The following is an 18,648-nucleotide window of genomic DNA, read 5'->3' as shown; positions in this document are numbered from 1 at the left end:
CTTGGGAAGGCCAGCAGGGAGAGGAACTGCTATAGGTGCTAATGTCCAGAAACCCTGGTGAGCAGGGAATTGTTCCTTCCTACTTATGCTGGGTAAAGGATCTATTGATGATGGTTATTGATTTATACCAATGTCATTAATAAATCAGTAATGGTAGGTCCAGTGATGCTAGTGATCCAAGATTCCTCCTGTATAATCCTGTTACAAACATCTAGAGGTGGATGCTGTAGGCGGGCTGTTAATTAGCAACACATACCTCTGAGCTTCCCGGCTTTGGAGGAAATCTTTGTGACTGGCTGGGGCTCCAGTGCAGCCCTCGGTTAAAGCATCTCGTGCAGTGCAGAGGAGAAGCACGGTGGAGAGGAGACTGGCTTGATCTCCACTGATGAGCTCCGCGGTCTGCTTATCTTGAGTAGAACTGGGCAGAAAAGTTGAGAGAAAGGGAGGGATATGAAGCCTAAAAGCTCCTCCTACTACTTTTCTTCCAGGCTGTGCCTGTCTGCCTTCTGCAAAGATCAGGGGCTTCTGGTTTTGAGTGCAGACTGGAGCCAAGGCCTTTGCTTGCCTGATAGCACTTTAAGGAGGGGAGAGCTCTTGCTGTCTCGATACAGTGGCTCTTTGAATTTAACAGTTCCTGAGATTGCATCAATCACTGGTTCTGTCTGTTTTTCTCCCCATGAAGACAGTACTCATGAGAGAGCAGGCAGTAACCTGCGGTACTTTGAGAAGTTGGTGGAGAAGGAGAGAGAGGAGAAGGAGAAAGAGAAGTCAAACAAGACCTTGACAACAACAGAGCCAGTGGTGCAGAGTGGTTCCTATGAGAGGCCTCTTGACTATTTGCCGGAGCGTGACATCTATGAGGCCCTGTGCAGAGGTGAAGGGGTGAAAATGGTAAGAGAAAGGCAAGACTTTCCTGGCTATGGTGCCTTTGCATCAGGGTGATCAGGCTTGCTGGGAGTTGTTAGGTTTTGCCCTCTGTGAAGCTGGTTTTCTTTTAAGAAAAAATTAAATGTAGTTCTGTCCAGTCTGAGATTTGTACCTTACGTCTTGGCTTCTCTGTCTTTAGCTGTGAATCCTAGACAGAAAACCAGCTCTCCACTGCACCTCTTAAAAATTGTTGCAAATTGATTCTCCTCAGTCTGAATTCAGCCACCTCAAATGCTGGCTGTACTGATGTACTAGGAGGCTTTTTCCACTGAGAGCTGGCTTATGCTTTACCACACCTACAAAATCTGTTATTCCTTCCCATCTGCATCTGAAATACATGATTTCTTGACCAACCAGTCTCCAGTACCTCTCAACAATTAATTTTCAGTGCAGGGAGAGGAATCAATTTATTCAGTCTGTGCAGTTTTAATTATAAGAACCAGACTTTTTTTACAGCTGGTTGTTTGTTTAATTATGTACTTAATCTGTAAGCTGTTTTGTTTTAACTCTCCATTAGGTTAGTGTTTCAGATGTTGCTCAGTGGAATCTTGAGTGGCATATGTTGGTTTATTTGCAGTAAACTGCAGAATCGCTCATGCTTATCTCTTAAAACTGCTAGTCAGCTGATGGCTTTTCAAGTGTTTGTGGAATTAAGCCTTTTGTCTCATCTGTTTGACATTAATGAGAAGTGGTTAAGCAAACACTGTGTTTATTTTGTTTTAGACACCTCGAAGGCAGAAAAGGCTGTTTTGTAGGTACCATGATGGAAATAGAAACCCTCATCTGCTCATAGCTCCCTTTAAGGAAGAAGATGAGTGGGATAGCCCTCATATTGTACGGTACTATGATGTCCTGTCTGATGAAGAAATTGAGAAAATTAAACAACTAGCAAAGCCAAGGGTGAGTTTCCCCTTTTCCATCTCACTAATTCAGTGCTTTAATCTCTATTAGCAAAGGTTAAGCAAAGAATTTAGAAGGTCTCGTTTCATACTGTGGGTGACCCTCAGCAGCTGTGGGCCTGAGGGGAAGGATTTCAAAACTGCCTGGTGATGTGGGATCATAAAGCCCAGGCTCCTGAAAGTATTTATGCATTATTGCACTTATTTGCTGGGAACTTGGCATTATTTGCATAGAAACCTTTTAGGAAACTGGAGACAAGACCCAAAGAAGTGTCTGACTTACAGTGATAGGAGCCAGTGTCCAATATACCTTAAGTCTTTCATTTGAAACGGAGCTGAACTTCAAAACAATGATAAAGCAGCTGAAGGAGCTGGCGGATGTGCTGGCCAAACCCCTTTCCATCATCTTCCAACAGTCCTGGAAGACTGGGGAAGTCCCACTGGACTGGAGGCTGGCTGATGTTGTGCCCGTCTACAAAAAGGGCCGCAGGGAGGACCCAGGAAACTACAGGCCTGTCAGTCTGACCTCAGTGCCAGGGAAAGTCATGGAACAGGTGATCTTGAGTGCTATCATGAAGCACATGCAAGAGAACCGGGTGATCAGGCCCAGTCAACATGGGTTCACAAAAGGCAGGTCTTGCCAGACTAACCTGATCGCCTTCTATGACAAAGTGACCCGGCTACTGGATGAGGGAAAGGCTGTGGATGTGGTCTTCCTGGACTTCAGCAAAGCCTTTGACACAGTTTCTCACAGCGTTCTGCTTGAGAAACTGTCAGCCTCTGGGCTGGACAGGCGCACACTCTCCTGGGTGGAAAACTGGTTGGATGGCCGGGCCCAGAGAGTGGTGGTAAATGGTGTGAAATCCAGCTGGAGGCCAGTGACAAGTGGGGTTCCCCAGGGCTCAGTGCTGGGTCCAGCCCTGTTCAATGTCTTCATCAATGACCTGGATGAAGGCATCGAATGCACCCTTAGCAAGTTTGCGGATGACACTAAGCTGGGTGGAAGTGTCGATCTGCTGGAGGGTCGGGAGGCTCTGCAAAGGGATCTGAACAGGCTGGACCGCTGGGCAGAGTCCAACGGCATGAGGTTTAACAAGGCCAAATGCCGGGTCCTGCACTTGGGGCACAACAACCCTATGCAGTGCTACAGACTGGGAGAAGTCTGTCTAGAAAGCTGCCTGGAGGAGAGGGACCTGGGGGTGTTGGTTGACAGCCGACTGAATATGAGCCAGCAGTGTGCCCAGGTGGCCAAGAAGGCCAATGGCATCTTGGCTTGTATCAGAAACGGCGTGACCAGCAGGTCCAGGGAGGTTATCCTCCCTCTGTACTCGGCACTGGTGAGACCGCTCCTCGAATACTGTGTTCAGTTCTGGGCCCCTCACCACAAGAAGGATGTTGAGGCTCTGGAGAGAGTACAGAGAAGAGCAACAAAGCTGGTGAAAGGGCTGGAGAACAGGCCTTATGAGGAGCGGCTGAGAGAGCTGGGGTTGTTTAGCCTGGAGAAGAGGAGGCTGAGGGGTGACCTCATTGCTCTCTACAACTACCTGAAAGGACGTTGTAGAGAGGAGGGTGCTGGCCTCTTCTCCCAAGTGACAGGGGACAGGACAAGAGGGAATGGCCTCAAGCTCCGACAGGGGAGGTTTAGGCTAGACGTTAGGAAAAAATTCTTTACAGAAAGGGTCATTGGGCACTGGAACAGGCTGCCCAGGGAGGTGGTTGAGTCACCTTCCCTGGAGGTGTTTAAGGCACGGGTGGACGAGGTGCTGAGGGATATGGTTTAGTGTTTGGTAGGAACGGTTGGACTCGGTGATCCGGTGGGTCTCTTCCAACCTGGTTATTCTGTGATTCTGTGAAATCCCTATACAAGTGGGAGGAAACAATGTTGGGTTTTTAAGTTGTGCTTGAAGAATATCTAGAGGCTTGTTTTTTGCTTTGGGTAGCCTGAAATCCACTGCTTTTGTTTTAAACCATAGTCCAGACCTGCACAGAAGTAAGCACTTCAGGTGCCACGATGCATCCATGAGTGGAGCTGCGGTGCTCTCCTTAAGCCACACAGAGCTTGTCGGGAATAACATGATACAGTTAGCACAGAGTGGAAAAATCATTTGTGCTCTTAAGTAATTCCCAATCTGGGACTTGGGAAGGACAGGGTACTTGTAAGGATGAATGCACAATGCAGTCATTTTCCCAGAGCACTGTAGGTCTGACCTTCCCACCTCGATAGCTGTCTGGGCAGCAGCTTCAACGTGCAAAGCGAAGATCCAGCTGAAAGGCAGCAGATTTGAGTGGGAACCTTAGTTTTAATGCAATACCTGTTACCCGTGGTGTGAATTCTAGTTGCTCTGCATGCAGTCAAAATGCAGCTACCTGATGCAAAGGGTGGCAATCATCTCTGATTTTTCTGAAGGTGGATTTTCCTGACTGTTTCCTTTCTGGCAAAATAAGTAGGGCAGTGTGAGGTCAGTAGTAGATGCTACACCTGACTTTTCTGCCAGGTCTGACAAGCGTGTAAAACTAAACAGTTTAGTTTAGAGGAATGGTTCATTTTAGCACTGTTCCAGCTGCTGCTATGAAATGTGGTACTAAAATTCCAGTCAAGAATTACCCTTTTGTATGTATTTCTAAATGTAAACATAAATAGTTAGAGGCAGATCAAGAAACTGATGCTTCTTAAGAACATTAATAATTTGGGATGTTTGTGAAGCTAGATTTCTATGTCTGCCAGCCAGCAATGGGAGCGTTGGCAGAACGCCACTGTCTCTGGGGACTCTCACCTCCAGAAATAAAGACTTTCCCTATTACATCATAGTGTAAAACTTCAAGAGCTTCAGATAAAATGGAAACATTCAAATGGAGCATATCACTTAGTCTATTTTATTCAAATTCATCACATTCTAAATAAGGCAGCTATTAATTTTTTATTTGTTTTTCCCTTTTTGTTCTAAGTTTTAGGGAAAGTCTTAAGTCTTCCTTGCTGAGGTTTGCTTATTGCTGATGTCAGAGGAGTTCTTCATATAACCTATGCAATGCATTACTGAGAACAGTCCTTGTAAGGGTAGGTGAATATTGGAGTCTAATGTTCATCTGAAAGTGTTCATCTGAAAGCTTTCATTTTAAAAAAAAAGAAGAGCAGGCATTCTCTTCTAACTTTATTTCTTGAGCCTGACTATAGCTCAACTGCGGGAAGAGCTTTGAATTCTGTTGTACTACTGAAAGGATGGAAAATGCAAGCCTTGTGAATAGATGGTCTTGAATAAATACAGCTTAATTTCAGCCAGGAAATTTTAGTTACTTATCATGGAAGCTTTCAGATGGAACCCTGAAGCAGTGCATTAGTTCTGGACTCAGGAAGATGAGCTGTTCCTTTGTTCTAAAACACATTTGCAAGGAATTTCTTCTTTTGGGTCCAAGCACTTCAACATTATCTGCAGTTGATACTTGCCAGTATTTTTTGGTTTGTAGAGAAGCAACATCTGTGCGTGATTGAGAATAGCTGCATCCAAGTTGGTTTTTGTGCTTGTGGAATTGGAGTAAAAGTGATTGCGTTTTGCAAAAAGTAATTCCAACTTTTCAGGCAATGCAGCAGAGCTGAAGGGGAAGGGTCAACAAAATCCTTAACTTTCTTGTGGATAAGATTGAGACAGGTGTGCTGTGAAAGTAGGGGAACCTTTTACTGAAAGTTCTGGGTTTACCTGCAATACAGGCACGCCTGAAAAGGTAAAAGTAGAGCATGGAGGGAGGGATGCAAATATCTTTGAGCTCAGTGCTATAGAGTTTCAGCAATATGGAATTTCCAAAGGAAAAGCTGACAGAGTGCATGCTGAACTACGTGCAGACTGAGAGGAAGACCGGATGAAGCTTCTGAGCAGTCCACTGTATTGTGATGAGTCTTCAAAGACCAGCAAATGCCTGTTAGGAGGCTGCTTTCGTCTCCCCGAGAAAGGAAGCCTCACATTTATCACTTGATTCTACCTGGTGAGGTATAGATCATGTCTTAAATGAAGAAGCCTAGCAGTCAGAGAAGAAATATGACTGTAGTCAGGCTTATTTTGATTCTGATTTCCCTTCCAACACAAACTATTCTGTGATTCATTTAGCTCAAATACTAGATGCAGAAATCAAGTAAGCATATACAAGCTTGAGAATGGCAGCAGAATGAAAAGTTTGGGAAGCTAAATTATATCCTAAAAGCTCTGCTTTGTTTTACCAGTGAAGAACAACTTTCAGTCAGCCTGGCTTTTCTGTTATGATTTATGAAGCAGAAATCTGGAACTAAATAACAGTGACTCAGAATTGCAGGGACAGCTGTGCCAAGAACTCTTGTTTAGGGACAAGACAGCTGACATGGATTGTAAAGCTGGCTGGAGACTTATTTGAGGAAAAATTAAGGAAATAATGACTGCATGTTCTGAAGAAAATGCGAATACAAAGGCTTTATGTGACCTATAATTAAGTGGAAGGAAGGAGGCATGATTTAAAGTGGTTGTGGTTTGCAGGGGTTAAATTTAAATGTGGTCTGAGTTTACAGTCAAAGAAAGGAGTGCCCCAGTTCTTGTTCTCAGCTGCAAGTATGAAACCAAAGTGCCCTGCTGTGTTACGCTGGCAGCAGTCATTGCTTTGGCACCGCAGAAATCCCATCAGTTGTGCAAAGTTGCCCATTTTTCTTAGAAACACGTGGTGGGGGCTAATGGAGATGATGTGGTACTCGCTGTTTCAAATAGGTGAGCTGTGCTTTTGCAGAGTTCCATAGTAACGTTATCTCAAACTGTCTCTGTGAATTACGTGTTCCAGGCATCTTCCAACTGGAAAATCTGGGCACGGTAACGTTGAGAGTTGCCCTCAGGAGTTTTCTACCACTGTGGATCTGCCTGCCCCGTCATTTATAATTCGTTCTGTAAAAAACTTCTCATTACGTTTCATCTGAGAACAAGACTGAGTTTTTTTCAGTCCACAGGAGGAGCAGGCTGATTAAATTCGTGGAGTATCCAATTATTTTCTGTTTGCCAAGAACTTGGGCTTCATATGTTGTTAACTTTTGTTGTTTCCTCTTGCTAATATTGACTCCAGCTGTTTAAAAGAAGTACCTTCAAAAACTGTTCAGCAAGCAGTACTTGTAGATTTAGTGACTATCATGGCAGTGCAGTCAGATTCTTTCCAGGATCAAATGCAGGTGGTGGATTGCAGTTGTCTCTGCATGTGCTGTTCTAGCTTGAAACTGGAATTAACTCTAGGTTGGAGTTATAACTTTCATCCGGTGATGAACTGATTCTGGACAAACCAGGTGTTGATTTTGGTTAAGATGAGAGGTATTTTCCTAACCTGTAGTTGACGTTTCTTCCCCCTTGGGATTTTTTTGACACAGCTGGCACGAGCTACAGTACGTGATCCCAAAACTGGTGTCCTTACAGTGGCTAGCTACAGGGTATCAAAAAGGTAAGCATAGAGAAGAGTTTAGCTTTAAGGTTTTTGTGCTTAACAGCTGTCATCTGCTACCTGCAGCTGAAAACTTGAACTGCTTTGCATGCAGCAAAAGCTTGAACAGCAAATGCATGGTAAATGGCTCTTTTAGCCACCTGACTGAGGGCAGAAGAATCCCTTCTGCCTTGGGAAATGGGTTGTTGTGATTGGTATTCTAAAATATGTTTGAATCCTTCCATTACCCCAGCTCGTGGTTGGAGGAAGATGATGATCCTGTCGTGGCCAAGGTGAATCAGCGTATGCAGCAGATCACAGGGTTAACGGTGAAAACAGCTGAACTGTTGCAGGTTGGTACGCTTGGCTTGTTGGATTTCATCCAGGTATAATTAGCTGCTGGGCAGGGTGGTGTGGTGCTTATGCAGATGTAAACATGGGCTGGCTCTTACCCAGCCCCTCTTAGGGGTTGAGGTCTTGACTATGCACACAGAGTGGGTAATTTAGATGTTTATGAAGAGTATGGAGTGTTTCCAGCTGCTGTGAGCTGCAAGGACTTGGCAGGTACCTGCTTTCCCTTCATGTGCCAGGCAGAGAAGGGTGGAGATAGCACGGAAGAGGAGATAGCTTCATGCGGGATTTACCAGTTTGTTTTGAGGGAAATACCTGCCGCTCATTTTCAAGACTGCGAAAGCTGATCCTCCTTCCTAGTTGAACATTTTGATTACTTGAATATTTTTCATAGTCTTGCTCTATTCCCATATGAAGTCTGAACTTGTCTATCTGTTGGGGAGAGGAAGGAGTGTAGGAGTGTCACAGCACTGGCAGAAGAGCTGTATTTTAGCCTATTTACTGCTTCTCTTCTTCCATGCTCCTGCAATTCCTGTTTTAAAGCCTGATTGAAGTGCTGTTGAATGCTGGCTAGCAGTAATTTTGTAGTGATCTTGAACATGTTAAATACAGCCTCAGAGTAATAAAATCGTAAGTTATGGTATCTTCAGATAAACTAAGCAAAGTGGTGCTTTTAAACTACTTTGTCTTTGATGTTCCTGGCTGTAACAGATCATACATGTGTGACACAGTCTAATTCTGGGCTGTGTATCTCCTGGTTTGGGCACACATAAAAGAGAAATAGGTGCTCTCAGCTCCCTCTTCCAGAGGAGCAAGTGTGTGGTAAAACAATTGCTGGCAGTTCATGTTAAACTGGCTGTTGTAGTGATAAACAGATTGCTGGCATTGAGGGATGGTGCAGAAATACTCTGTGAAACCCTCAAGTTTAAGGGCACTTAAATTGTTTCTCATCCATGTACCTCATTTCCAGCAGTCTCAAGAGAAATTAAATGTGCTGTAGATAACAATCTTACCACAAAGCGCTGTTTCTCAAAGCATGTCTTGGATCTCTGAGAACAAATGCTACTTTCTGCATCAGTCACTTGCGCCTCAGTGGATGTTTACGCTTCCTTCTCCCATGCTGTAGGTTGCCAACTATGGAATGGGAGGGCAGTATGAGCCACACTTTGATTTTTCTAGGGTAAGATCGCATTTTCAGTTACTTCTTAGTGGTATGGGGAGGGGGGAACAATTTGTTTTGAGAACTGTTGAAACTATTTTCTGTGAAAACAGTGTATAGCCCTGTTGCATGGGATGGATTATGACCTTCAGCAAGCCTTTGCTCTGCCTTCTCTGACGCTGCAAGTTCAAGGCAACAATGAACAGATCAGATTGCCTGCTTATCTCTGTCACTTTGGTTCCTTGCACGGTATAGAGGCACTAAAAGGTGGTCATGCAGCACTTGAGTATGCTTTTTTCCATTATATTATTTAGAAGCCGAGGTCTGCAAGCCCTTTTTTGAGTCTGTGCTGTTCCGTTAGGCTTCTGAGTTCAGCAAGGTTGTCAGAGTCCTCCTTGGGAGGATATTTAAAGTATTTTGCAGGAGCTGACTGAGCATGAGACATCCCTTTGCCTCCATCCAAAACAGAAACCATTATGGATCTCTCCAGGGGTGATCCAGCCCTTCTGGCAAAACGGTGGCTGCAGCTGCAGGGTCTGGAGAGGTTTTGTGGAGTGGGCATTGAGGAGGGCAGCGCTGCAGTGAGCACAACTCGCAGCTGGTAGGTGCCAGATCTGCACTAGGCACTAGAGGGCTCTACCTGGCAGATAACAGCTCTGGCTTGCTGCAGGTGGGGAAGAAAATAGGAACAGATTCTTATTGTTACCCTAAATCAGTCTATGAGCATGCGAATCATACTGAAAAGCTGTGGTGACTGGTAATGTCAAATATAAAGTCCATCTGATATCTCAGTTCCCAGTAGAGCCATGGCGTTTCAAAGGAATCTGGTTTAATTCACGCTGCCCCACTGCTTTTTTCTGGTAGGACTGCCACCACCAGAGCACAGCCCAGTAAGTGTAGAACTGAAGCCACCCAACTTAGCCCTGTTTAAAAACATATTAAAAAATCCTGATGTTCAGCACCGTGGAGGCTCACGTTCGTTAGCTTTGGCCTGCTGAGTTTTCCTGTTAACTTCGAATGCCTCATTTCCCGAGTCAAGCAAATGCTCTTAAATTATCTTCAAAGCTTTTGAACTCGAGGACCGCAGCCATCAAATTGGCCAGTGTGGACTTCGCTTTTGGATTAGGCGGCTGGGGCAGAGCTCCACTTGGAACAGAACCTTGGCTGCAGTCAGGGTTTAAGGCAGGGCAGCTGCAGGATTTGCCATTGCCCTGGTCTGGTCCTCCAGGCTCTCCGTGTCGCAGATTTCTGTGTTGAAATACAGAGGTGCTGCTGCCTCTTCCCATCTCCTGATGAGCCTTGCAGCTTACTGTTCCCTTGCTGTTTACAAATAGGGACACTTTATAGTTGCATATTAGAGCTTTGAGGTTTTATTAGTTAGTGAAACTAACTTAGCAGAAACCAGGGGATCCCCTCTGTCTCAGAGCTCTTAGTATTGGCTCCTTTGGATTGAATTTTCATATGCAGGTACAAGAGTCTTTTTATTTTTTATGGACTCATTTCAGTAAAAGCCTTTTGTCTCTTGAAATACACTTGAAGCAGATGGAACTATAACATCTTAGAGATGGTGGCTGTGGTTTTCCTTGCCGTTTGTCTTCTCCAGTACTGATTCCTGCTTTTTTTTACATGTTAAGAATTATTTGGTTTGTGTTAGAAGAGTGCACCTTAATGCCTCCTGACTACTCCCTGAATATTAGCAATGTAAATAAACTTTTAATTGCTTTTTTCTGAAGGAAGGAGAGATGCCTTGGTGTTCTCAATGTTCTTTCCGCTTCTAAGCTGGCATCAAGGTTATCTCATACTTCAACAAATGAAACGTAATGTTTCCTACCAAGTAAAGACAGTTTGATCTTTTTGATGTGGTCCTTAGTCCTCGAGAGGCAACCGCCTGAAAGCAGTTCATTATTGCTATTCTGTGATTTTGCCGGCTGGCAAAAAAAATGCAATTTTTTTCTTCTCATGACAGTATTTCTTTGAGTCACTACTACCTTTACGAGAATCTAGTGTGTTATCTAAAGCCCACCGAGGATGAGTTTTTCATATTCACGTCAGCTGTTGACTTTGGATTAGTATCCAGTACAGTAACAGCCTTTTTTTAGCTTTATTTGGGTAACATCTGTGCCACAGGCCCTGAAGACATTGCTTCTACTGTGCCCTAAGCGTTGCTTCAGTGCTACTTCTCCTTACAGTATCGGAGTGCTCTGTGCATGCAGTTACGCACCCTGGCTGCGGTTTGTAATGGCTTCAGTTTTGGCCCGTTACCAAGTGACCCTTTCTATTCCCACTCTTTAAATTGGGCTTAAGGATCTCTCTGCAGAGCTACACATCTGTAACTCTAGCGTGAGCCTGTTTGGAACTTGGGTTAAAGTTGTTGTCTGTTACAGCGACCCTTTGACAGCACACTCAAATCGGAAGGAAATAGGCTAGCGACGTTTCTTAACTATGTAAGTACCTCTGTTTGTCTGCTGTTTGTGAGCTCGAAGTTTGCAGTTATTCTCATTTAATTTTATAGAAAGATGAGCCAGATGCTTTCAAGCGGTTAGGGACGGGAAATCGCGTGGCCACTTTTTTAAACTATGTAAGTATGATGATCCCTTATGCATTGACTGTAACACCTTGTTTGCAGCTCGGATACTTGTAGAGATTCCCTGGCATCTGGAAGTAGGGATTTCATTATTCTAGCAGCATCATGTGCTGTCTCATCTTAATTGATAGAATTCTGGTGGTATCTAACCTCAGAGCAGGAAAATTGAATATAGGGTGCAGCTTCCCCTTTTGGCCACTCTACTATGAAATCTTTGACTTCATTGGATTTCTGTTGGTGGGAGAGGAGAATTTGATTTATTCCTCAAAGGCTTCTCCTTGAGAACTGGACTGTCAGCCCCTACTGTGAGACAGTCGTGTCCTTCCACCAGTGTGTGACAGCACTTGATGCTGTGCTCTGCCAGCCTCCATCGCAGCTGTTTGTCAGAGCTGAGATGACTCAGGTGTCGCTGTCGCTTCAGCGAATGGAGGAGACGTAGCTAATAAACTCGGTGCAACCACGTTACAAGTGCAGAATGGAAAAGATTCATTAGTTGCATGCGTTATACAGCCTACAGACCATGTACGCTGGAATCCTAAATGTAGTAGGCTGATACTGGCGGCCTCATTCCACAGTAATCGTCTAATGATATTTTATCTATACCGCCTATACTGACTATCAGTAATTAGGGTCACCTAATCTACTATATCTAACTTCAGAGTGATGCAGTTTCAAATTTAAAATTCAGCGATGCAATATTTATGGCTGAGCTGGTATTTTAAATATGAAATGCAGCCCAAAATCCTTAATATGACAGAGAAGGAAATAATCTCCAAAACAAGAATTGGGAAAGATAAGTAGCTGTGGATGTCTGCTGCTAGGAGGCTTTAATTTTGAGTTGTCTCTATTTGTATTTGGTTTGCTTCTCAGCCTTTTGTCCAAGCCTTGATTTAGTGAATGTGTGCACTTTGTTCTCTGCCAGCTGTACATGGTCAAAGGCAATTTACCCTTGTATGTCCCGTGTAGAACACGTCATACGCGTACCAACACCCTTACTAAAAAGAGTGGTTGTGTTGCGAAGACGTAGGTATTAACTTGCAGAGTTGCATGCACGTGCTTTCTAGTTGGAAGGGGCAAAAACCTGTGCACCTATGGCATTTTATGCCCTTTTTGTTTTAGGTACCAACCAGGAGGACACCAGAGTGGTAATAACATCTGCTTTAAACAGAAATCCAAGTTACAATAGAGAATGTGGGGACTTGAAGAGCTTATTAATAGTAATTCTGGTGTTTAAAATTTGATAGGAGCTGGATCTGACTCATTTCTTTTTTAATTAGAATCTGGTCAAAAACTCACTGAAATCAATGGAAAGACCTTCTGTTTTTAATGGGAGTGTTTCCAGGAACTCTGGGGTTTGGATCAAGCCTAGGATTTATGGTGAATCCATTATTATTGGTGAACTCAATAGGGTTAAATTAATTCCAGTGTAGAAGGGCAAAGTGTACAGGTAAATGCTTTCCTTTAGAGTCCTGTATGTAGTACAGCTTGACATGCATAAAGCACTTGAAGTTGCTTAATATCAATGGTGAACAGCAGAGAACTGGTGCAGAAAGTGAGGTTTTCTAATAGTTTGTATAGTTTTTGAAGTGGTTGACCGAGATGCATAAACTAAATTATGAAAATCTGTTCCAAAGACATGGTTTCAATTTATGAGGAAACCGGTGGTTTAGCAGACAGTTGTTTTTCTAATTGGATCATAAACTGGAATGAAATTCTTAACTGACTCACTCTGAAGTCCTCTCCCTTGTTCTAGAGTAGTGGCTTCTTAACACTGCAGGCACACAGCTTCTTATCGCTAAATGTGTGTGCGGTGGGTTATATATAATCCAGACCAAGTGCTGAACAAAAGCCTGCAACTGAAATAAAAGCCCTCAACAGCTGGTAATGCTACTTTGGCTGTTCATGCTGGTTGAAGTGCATCCTTTCCTCATCAGTGCCTCTCACAGAGGAGCAAATAGAAATCTCTGAGGCTTCGGGCACTTCAGTTTGTGGGACTGCATGTGCAGAAAGCATTGTAAATGGACAGTTTGTGGACTTGTGTTTTCTCAGATGAGTGATGTAGAAGCTGGAGGAGCTACAGTTTTCCCAGACTTCGGAGCAGCGATATGGCCCAAGAAGGTAAAGTCTGTTTTGCTTGACTTCTCCTCTCTGCTGTTGCTTTCTCTTCCTCGGTGCAGTCCTGCATCCTTTCACAAGTCAGGTAATGTGACAGTGCTGTTTGTGGCAATGTGATTGCCAGGCTGCTGTGTCAAGGCAGCCAGAGCTGATCTGATAGACTGCAGGGCTGCTTGCTTTGTTTTGCAGGGTAAAATGCAAACTCTTTCTGTGTAAAGCTGTTATTAACAGAAAGCTTGGGTTTAAATAGAACTTGTCTGCATTCTGAGCATGACTGAATAAATAAGGAGGGGTTATGTGCTGTCAGTGGTGGCCTGTGTTAAAGGATTTCCTAAAAGCCTGTGGTTGAGTTTGTAGGCATTTCCCTGTGATATTACTGCAATGTGAATAATTGTTGACTATGTTCTGACTAATCCAGGCCTGATTTCACTTTCCAGGGAACGGCAGTGTTTTGGTACAATCTTTTCAGGAGTGGCGAGGGTGACTATAGAACAAGGCATGCAGCTTGCCCAGTACTAGTAGGGTGTAAATGGGGTAAGTAATACTCCTTTAGGAACAAAACCTGAAGGAAGGCTTGTGTGTGTGCAAAGCTGGTGATATACTGAGCCCTTCTAACAGCATTTTGTAACCTTTGCATTCCCATTTTAACTACCGGAGTTGTTTGCCATAGTGAAAACTCCCACCATCTGTATCATGTAGTGTTAAGCAGCTGCATTGTTCAGCTGTAGCTTTTCTAGTGAGTCTTTTTTTATGTTGATGAGAGCACGAAGTGTGTAATTATGTCACTGGGTTTGTGTGGTGTCAGCATCAGGATGACCAGAGTTATTTGTCCAGAATCAGTTCTGTTCCCACAAAGACTTGTGCACAATTTTAACTGTGAAAGGGGGAGGCCCTTGTAAGGTGAATGTGAACATCTGGACACTGGGAATTTCTGCAAACTGCTGAAAGCCTCTCAAGCTCAGTGCCATGCGTTCCCACACTCGCCTCCCCCAGCCTCCAAGGTTTTCCCTTAGAGCACCAGAGCTTGCTGATCCATAAATGATACCAGACCCAGAGCACACTGCTCTGTTACTGTTGGCCCCAGAACTGTGCAATTGGAAAGATCCTTTCTTTTCCAGCCCTTTGAATTTTCCTGTCTTTCCCATTGGATGGGTAGAGAAGTATAACAGGGACCCTCAGGCTGAGACTTTAGATTTTACTTGAAGTAATCATCTGGGTTGTGGTGATACCACAGTGGGTACGTGGTCGTAACTAATTTCACATCCTTGTTCCACAGTTTCAAACAAATGGTTTCACGAAAGAGGAAATGAGTTCTTAAGACCTTGTGGGAGAACAGAGGTTGACTGAAACCCAACCTGCTACAGGCCTTTGTTTCTCCTTTTCTACTGTTCTTTGTTCTTCCAGTTCATTTCTAAGAAATGATCCATCTTTCTCTCCAAGAGTCCTGGCACTTTACCCAGAAAGGACAACAAAATATGTAATACATGAAAGAAAGTAAATGGCATTGTACACATACCTGTGTGGTGGTTGCTGTTATTTCCATGTGCCCTTGCCCCTGCCATCCTCATCTGATCTGCCTTCCACCCTCCCAGCTCCCTCTGTACTAGTGGTGCCAACCGTGCTGTGGGCAGATCAGGATGTTTGGGTGCCTGGTCTTGTGCCTTTTGTACCTCAGAAGATTTTAGATGTTAAATATTTCTTTGAACCAAAGTGTTTTTTTTTTAAAAAAAAAGTTTTGTGTACATGTGGATTTTATTGTATTTCTATGGATCACAAGTTTTGAAATGAAAATAAATGTTCTTTCCATAAGATGATTCTCTACTGTGTCCCTAAGTCTGTCAGTGTTTGGGTTTAGGGAGCTTGTGGGCCTTTACTCTTTTGTTTATTGAGTTGGATTGCACTTTTTCTGGAGAAAATGCATCAGTTTTGGACAGTTCTCTATTTAAGGCTCCAGCATGACACAACTGTTGCATTTTCTACTGAAGCTGGGAAGTCTGTACATTGAAACCATTCTGTATCCTTGGGGAAGAGAAAGAGTTTACGTGTGCAATATAACAGATGTGATTGATTTATTGTGTTGGTAATAAAGCAGTGACTTAGCAACATATGTTTGTGTGCCCCTCAATTTTATGTGTGAGGAGTTTATGAACTCTGACGTTTATTGCTTTGTGTATTCATTTGGATGCAACGTGTAAGTACATGTATCCACTGAAGTTTCACTTTTTCTGTTGAGCATTCACAGCTGGTTGAAAAGAGAGGTCTTTGAGAGACTTTTTGAGCTCCAGTTGTTAAATGCTGAAATGAGAGGAGCATCTGGTCTTGTAAATACGCTTTGTGTGAACAGTTACAGCAGGTAGCTGTAGGAATTGCACAGGTAGCTGTAGGAATTGCACAGGTAGCTGTAGGAATTGCAAGGTTTTTCCCTCAAAGCTGTAATGACCTCGCAGAGCATAGCTCAATCGCTGTTCTCTAATCTCTCATAGCGCTCCTTCACTTGCCATGAATGTTGTGGTTCTTGGCTGGCTGCTCAAAATATCTCATTGTTGACCTCTGGTTTTCTTAGTAAAATCTCTCAGAAAAACATAGTCTTAGGAAATAAGGAGATTTGCTTTATAACAAACCATTCACCATGAGAGCCTCACAGATGTGAAGAACAGCTGCTGATGAGCCAAACCCACAGTCTCTGGTTGGAACACCCTGGATTTCAGGGGGAGGAAGAGGAATCTACTTAGACTTTCTGTCAACGTGGTATGTTGATAGATAGAGTTCACATCAGGACTCTGGCCAAAAATCTGCATGTCCCACTTCTGAAATAGTGTAGTTGGCTGGGAGAGACCGTTGTTAACTGTGTTATGTCATACTGAACTTCTGAAGATAATGTTACTTGCTTGTTTTCTCTGGGAAAAAAGTAGCGGCTGATCCTGGAAGTCGCTCCATCTTCTGGGGAAGGTGACTTGGGCTTGTGGGACTGCTTGGCTGTGGAGTGGTTGTGTGTGATTTCATTTGAGTGTGGAAGCCCCACTCAGCTGGGGAGCATCAACCACCTGTGGTCCAGGTGCACAACGGCCTATGTGGCATCGCTGAGCTGCTGCAGAGCGTGTGGCTACGGCTGCTGCACCTTGGGCACGCTGGCAGCAAGGTCCCCCACGTTCCACCGCAATATAATGGTTTTACTTGGGTTCTGCATTGATTTCTTTCACTTTAATCCTCTTGAAAGAGGGTGAACAAATGAAACATTTCTGACTCAATGAGGTATGTGAATTTGTAAGCCCTAATACCACATGTGGCCTTAGGCTGTCACTTCTTAGCAAGTGTTAATTTATTCACGCTCTCTGGTCTCACTTTGCTTCCACACGTTTGTTTTGGTGGGAGAAATACTGTGAAATGTGCAATGTGCAGGTGTTTGTGGCAGGGAGGGGTTGCTGGCTGCGGCTGCCCCCAGCCTGCGGCTCCGCTGCAGCCCTCGCCCTGGGAGGAGGTGCAAGAAGGAGCCAAGTTTGACTCTTGTGCGTGTCCTCCTTTATCCTGCAAAGATTTCACCTGCTTCCAGCATGGGTTTCCCCGGTTCCTCTAGCAGCTGAGAAGACGTGCTCCTCTCTGGAACCCACCTTCTCTGCAGCTCTGTCTCTTACACCAGGTGCCCCAGGTCTGGGTTGAGAGGGAGCTGTTTAGAACTAGCAGACAGAGCAGCTGAGGTCATTTAGCTCTCATTCAGGTAGTTGTACCCTTTCCAAGATCAGTGATGGAAATGTCTTATGAAACCTGTTGGCCCAGACAAGGCTCTGCTCATCGACCAACCTCCCCCATGAACCCTGCTTGCAAAAATCCATGTGATCTCTTATGCAGCCAGATCCCACTTACACCGTATGGTGTGGAGCACCCTGGCCTGTGCACGTGGCAGAGGGACAGGTGCCTACGGGGTGCTCTGAGCTCAGAGCAGCCTCTTAGCACCAGCGCTGTGTTGGCAGGAGCTGAGGAGCATCAGTGGGTCCAGGAGGGCTGGTGCTCAGCAAAGAGAAAGCAGATGTTAAGGGTCTTGTGTAGCCCAGGGTGCAGCTGAGCAGAGCAGTGAGTCAGCAGGAGCGATGTGGCTGTTGAAATCACCTGGCGATTGTCACAGGTCGTGATTTTGTCTCAGGTGCAAGCGATGTTGATCATTCCTGGGGCTGGGGGGAGCCGAGTGCTGCCGGCAGCCTCCCCCGGGCTCTGTGGGTGAGAAGCCACCCTCAGGAGGAAGGCTGCCAGAGACCACGGGCTGCGGGCTCTCCTGTGGGTAAGTGCCTTGCCTGGGTATCTTTGCTGTTTGTTGGGGCTGTGGGCAGAGGGGTTGGAAGGTGCAGAGGGGTTGGGGGCTCCCCAGGTGGCTCTGTGTGTGGGAGCGGTGAGGGCTCCTCTGGTTCCCCAGCACGAAGGGCTCTCTCGCTCCTGTGATTCTATGATTCCTGCTGCAGGCGAGACCTCTGTAAGAGCATCATTTTGGTATCCAAACAGAATGGATGAAAGTCTGCATTTTACTCTCGTTTTGGGCAATGTTCTGTGCACAAATTAAGCAATTGAGCGCATTAGTGGGCAGTAGGCACCTGATGGATTTATCTGAAAAAAAAACAAGTAAGAACATAAATGAGAATTGCTGCTGTGAATAAAGAGAGGGTGAGAAAGTGTTGGCACAAATGCTTGAAACCTTGTTTTGTTTGCCTGAGTGTTTTAACAGTGAGATGGAGTTTCTCTAAAATTGCTGAACTTGTAGGGAAGTGTGTGTCTCTTTGTGGAATGTATTTTATAGTTGAAAGGCTGGATCTTGTTACCTACCTGCTTAACACAGTTTTAGGGTAACTTGCATCTACTAGAGTTTTATTTGCTGTCCCTGGGGACTGGGAGATTGCAGGGAAAGATCAGGGATGCTGTGTATGCAGAGATGGTCTAATTGGCTTTTGGGCACTGTTGCTTGGTGGAAACGTCCTGCTGTGTCACATTCAAGTGAGAAAGAGTTTGTGCAATGCATAGATTATGAAAAAGAAGCTATATGCACGAACATGTTAAGTAGAAATTCAGATTGCTCAACGGCTCAGAATTGTAACAGAGTAAAGCTTGAGCATCTGAGTTGTCCTGCGCTCCCATCTTTGAATCCTCCTTCCCAGGAAAGCTCTGCTGTGATTGCATTGCCCGTGGTAGAGAACCAGCTTTCCCCCAGCTCCCCGGTG

General features: G+C 44.6%; 2 protein-coding genes across 5 annotated transcripts in view; one reads left to right on the top strand and one right to left on the bottom strand.

Moving 5' to 3' along the window:
• The window catches only part of P4HA2 (prolyl 4-hydroxylase subunit alpha 2), a 29,253-nt gene extending 13,699 nt beyond the window's left edge, over positions 1-15,554 (top strand). Inside the window, exons 7-16 of one of the 4 annotated variants that reach the window (XM_069869460.1) lie at positions 683-891; positions 1,651-1,827; positions 7,189-7,259; positions 7,492-7,591; positions 8,716-8,769; positions 11,133-11,192; positions 11,261-11,326; positions 13,382-13,450; positions 13,885-13,981; positions 14,724-15,554. In XM_069869460.1, coding sequence (XP_069725561.1) covers positions 683-891; positions 1,651-1,827; positions 7,189-7,259; positions 7,492-7,591; positions 8,716-8,769; positions 11,133-11,192; positions 11,261-11,326; positions 13,382-13,450; positions 13,885-13,981; positions 14,724-14,794 — 974 coding nt within the window. In that variant the 3' untranslated portion in view covers positions 14,795-15,554. Of the gene's footprint in view, positions 1-682; positions 892-1,650; positions 1,828-7,188; positions 7,260-7,491; positions 7,592-8,715; positions 8,770-11,132; positions 11,193-11,260; positions 11,327-12,451; positions 13,451-13,884; positions 13,982-14,723 lie in introns of those variants that run through there. The other 3 variants (XM_069869458.1, XM_069869459.1, XR_011338533.1) reach the window with 3 other exon arrangements.
• Positions 1-18,648, bottom strand: part of PDLIM4 (PDZ and LIM domain 4) — a 445,004-nt gene that overhangs the window by 85,306 nt on the left and 341,050 nt on the right. The gene's annotated exons all lie outside the window — the stretch shown is intronic.

The sequence above is a fragment of the Phaenicophaeus curvirostris genome, chromosome 15, assembly GCF_032191515.1.
Source record: "Phaenicophaeus curvirostris isolate KB17595 chromosome 15, BPBGC_Pcur_1.0, whole genome shotgun sequence".
NCBI lineage: Eukaryota > Metazoa > Chordata > Aves > Cuculiformes > Cuculidae > Phaenicophaeus > Phaenicophaeus curvirostris.
This window is presented reverse-complemented; position numbering and strand designations above follow the sequence as displayed.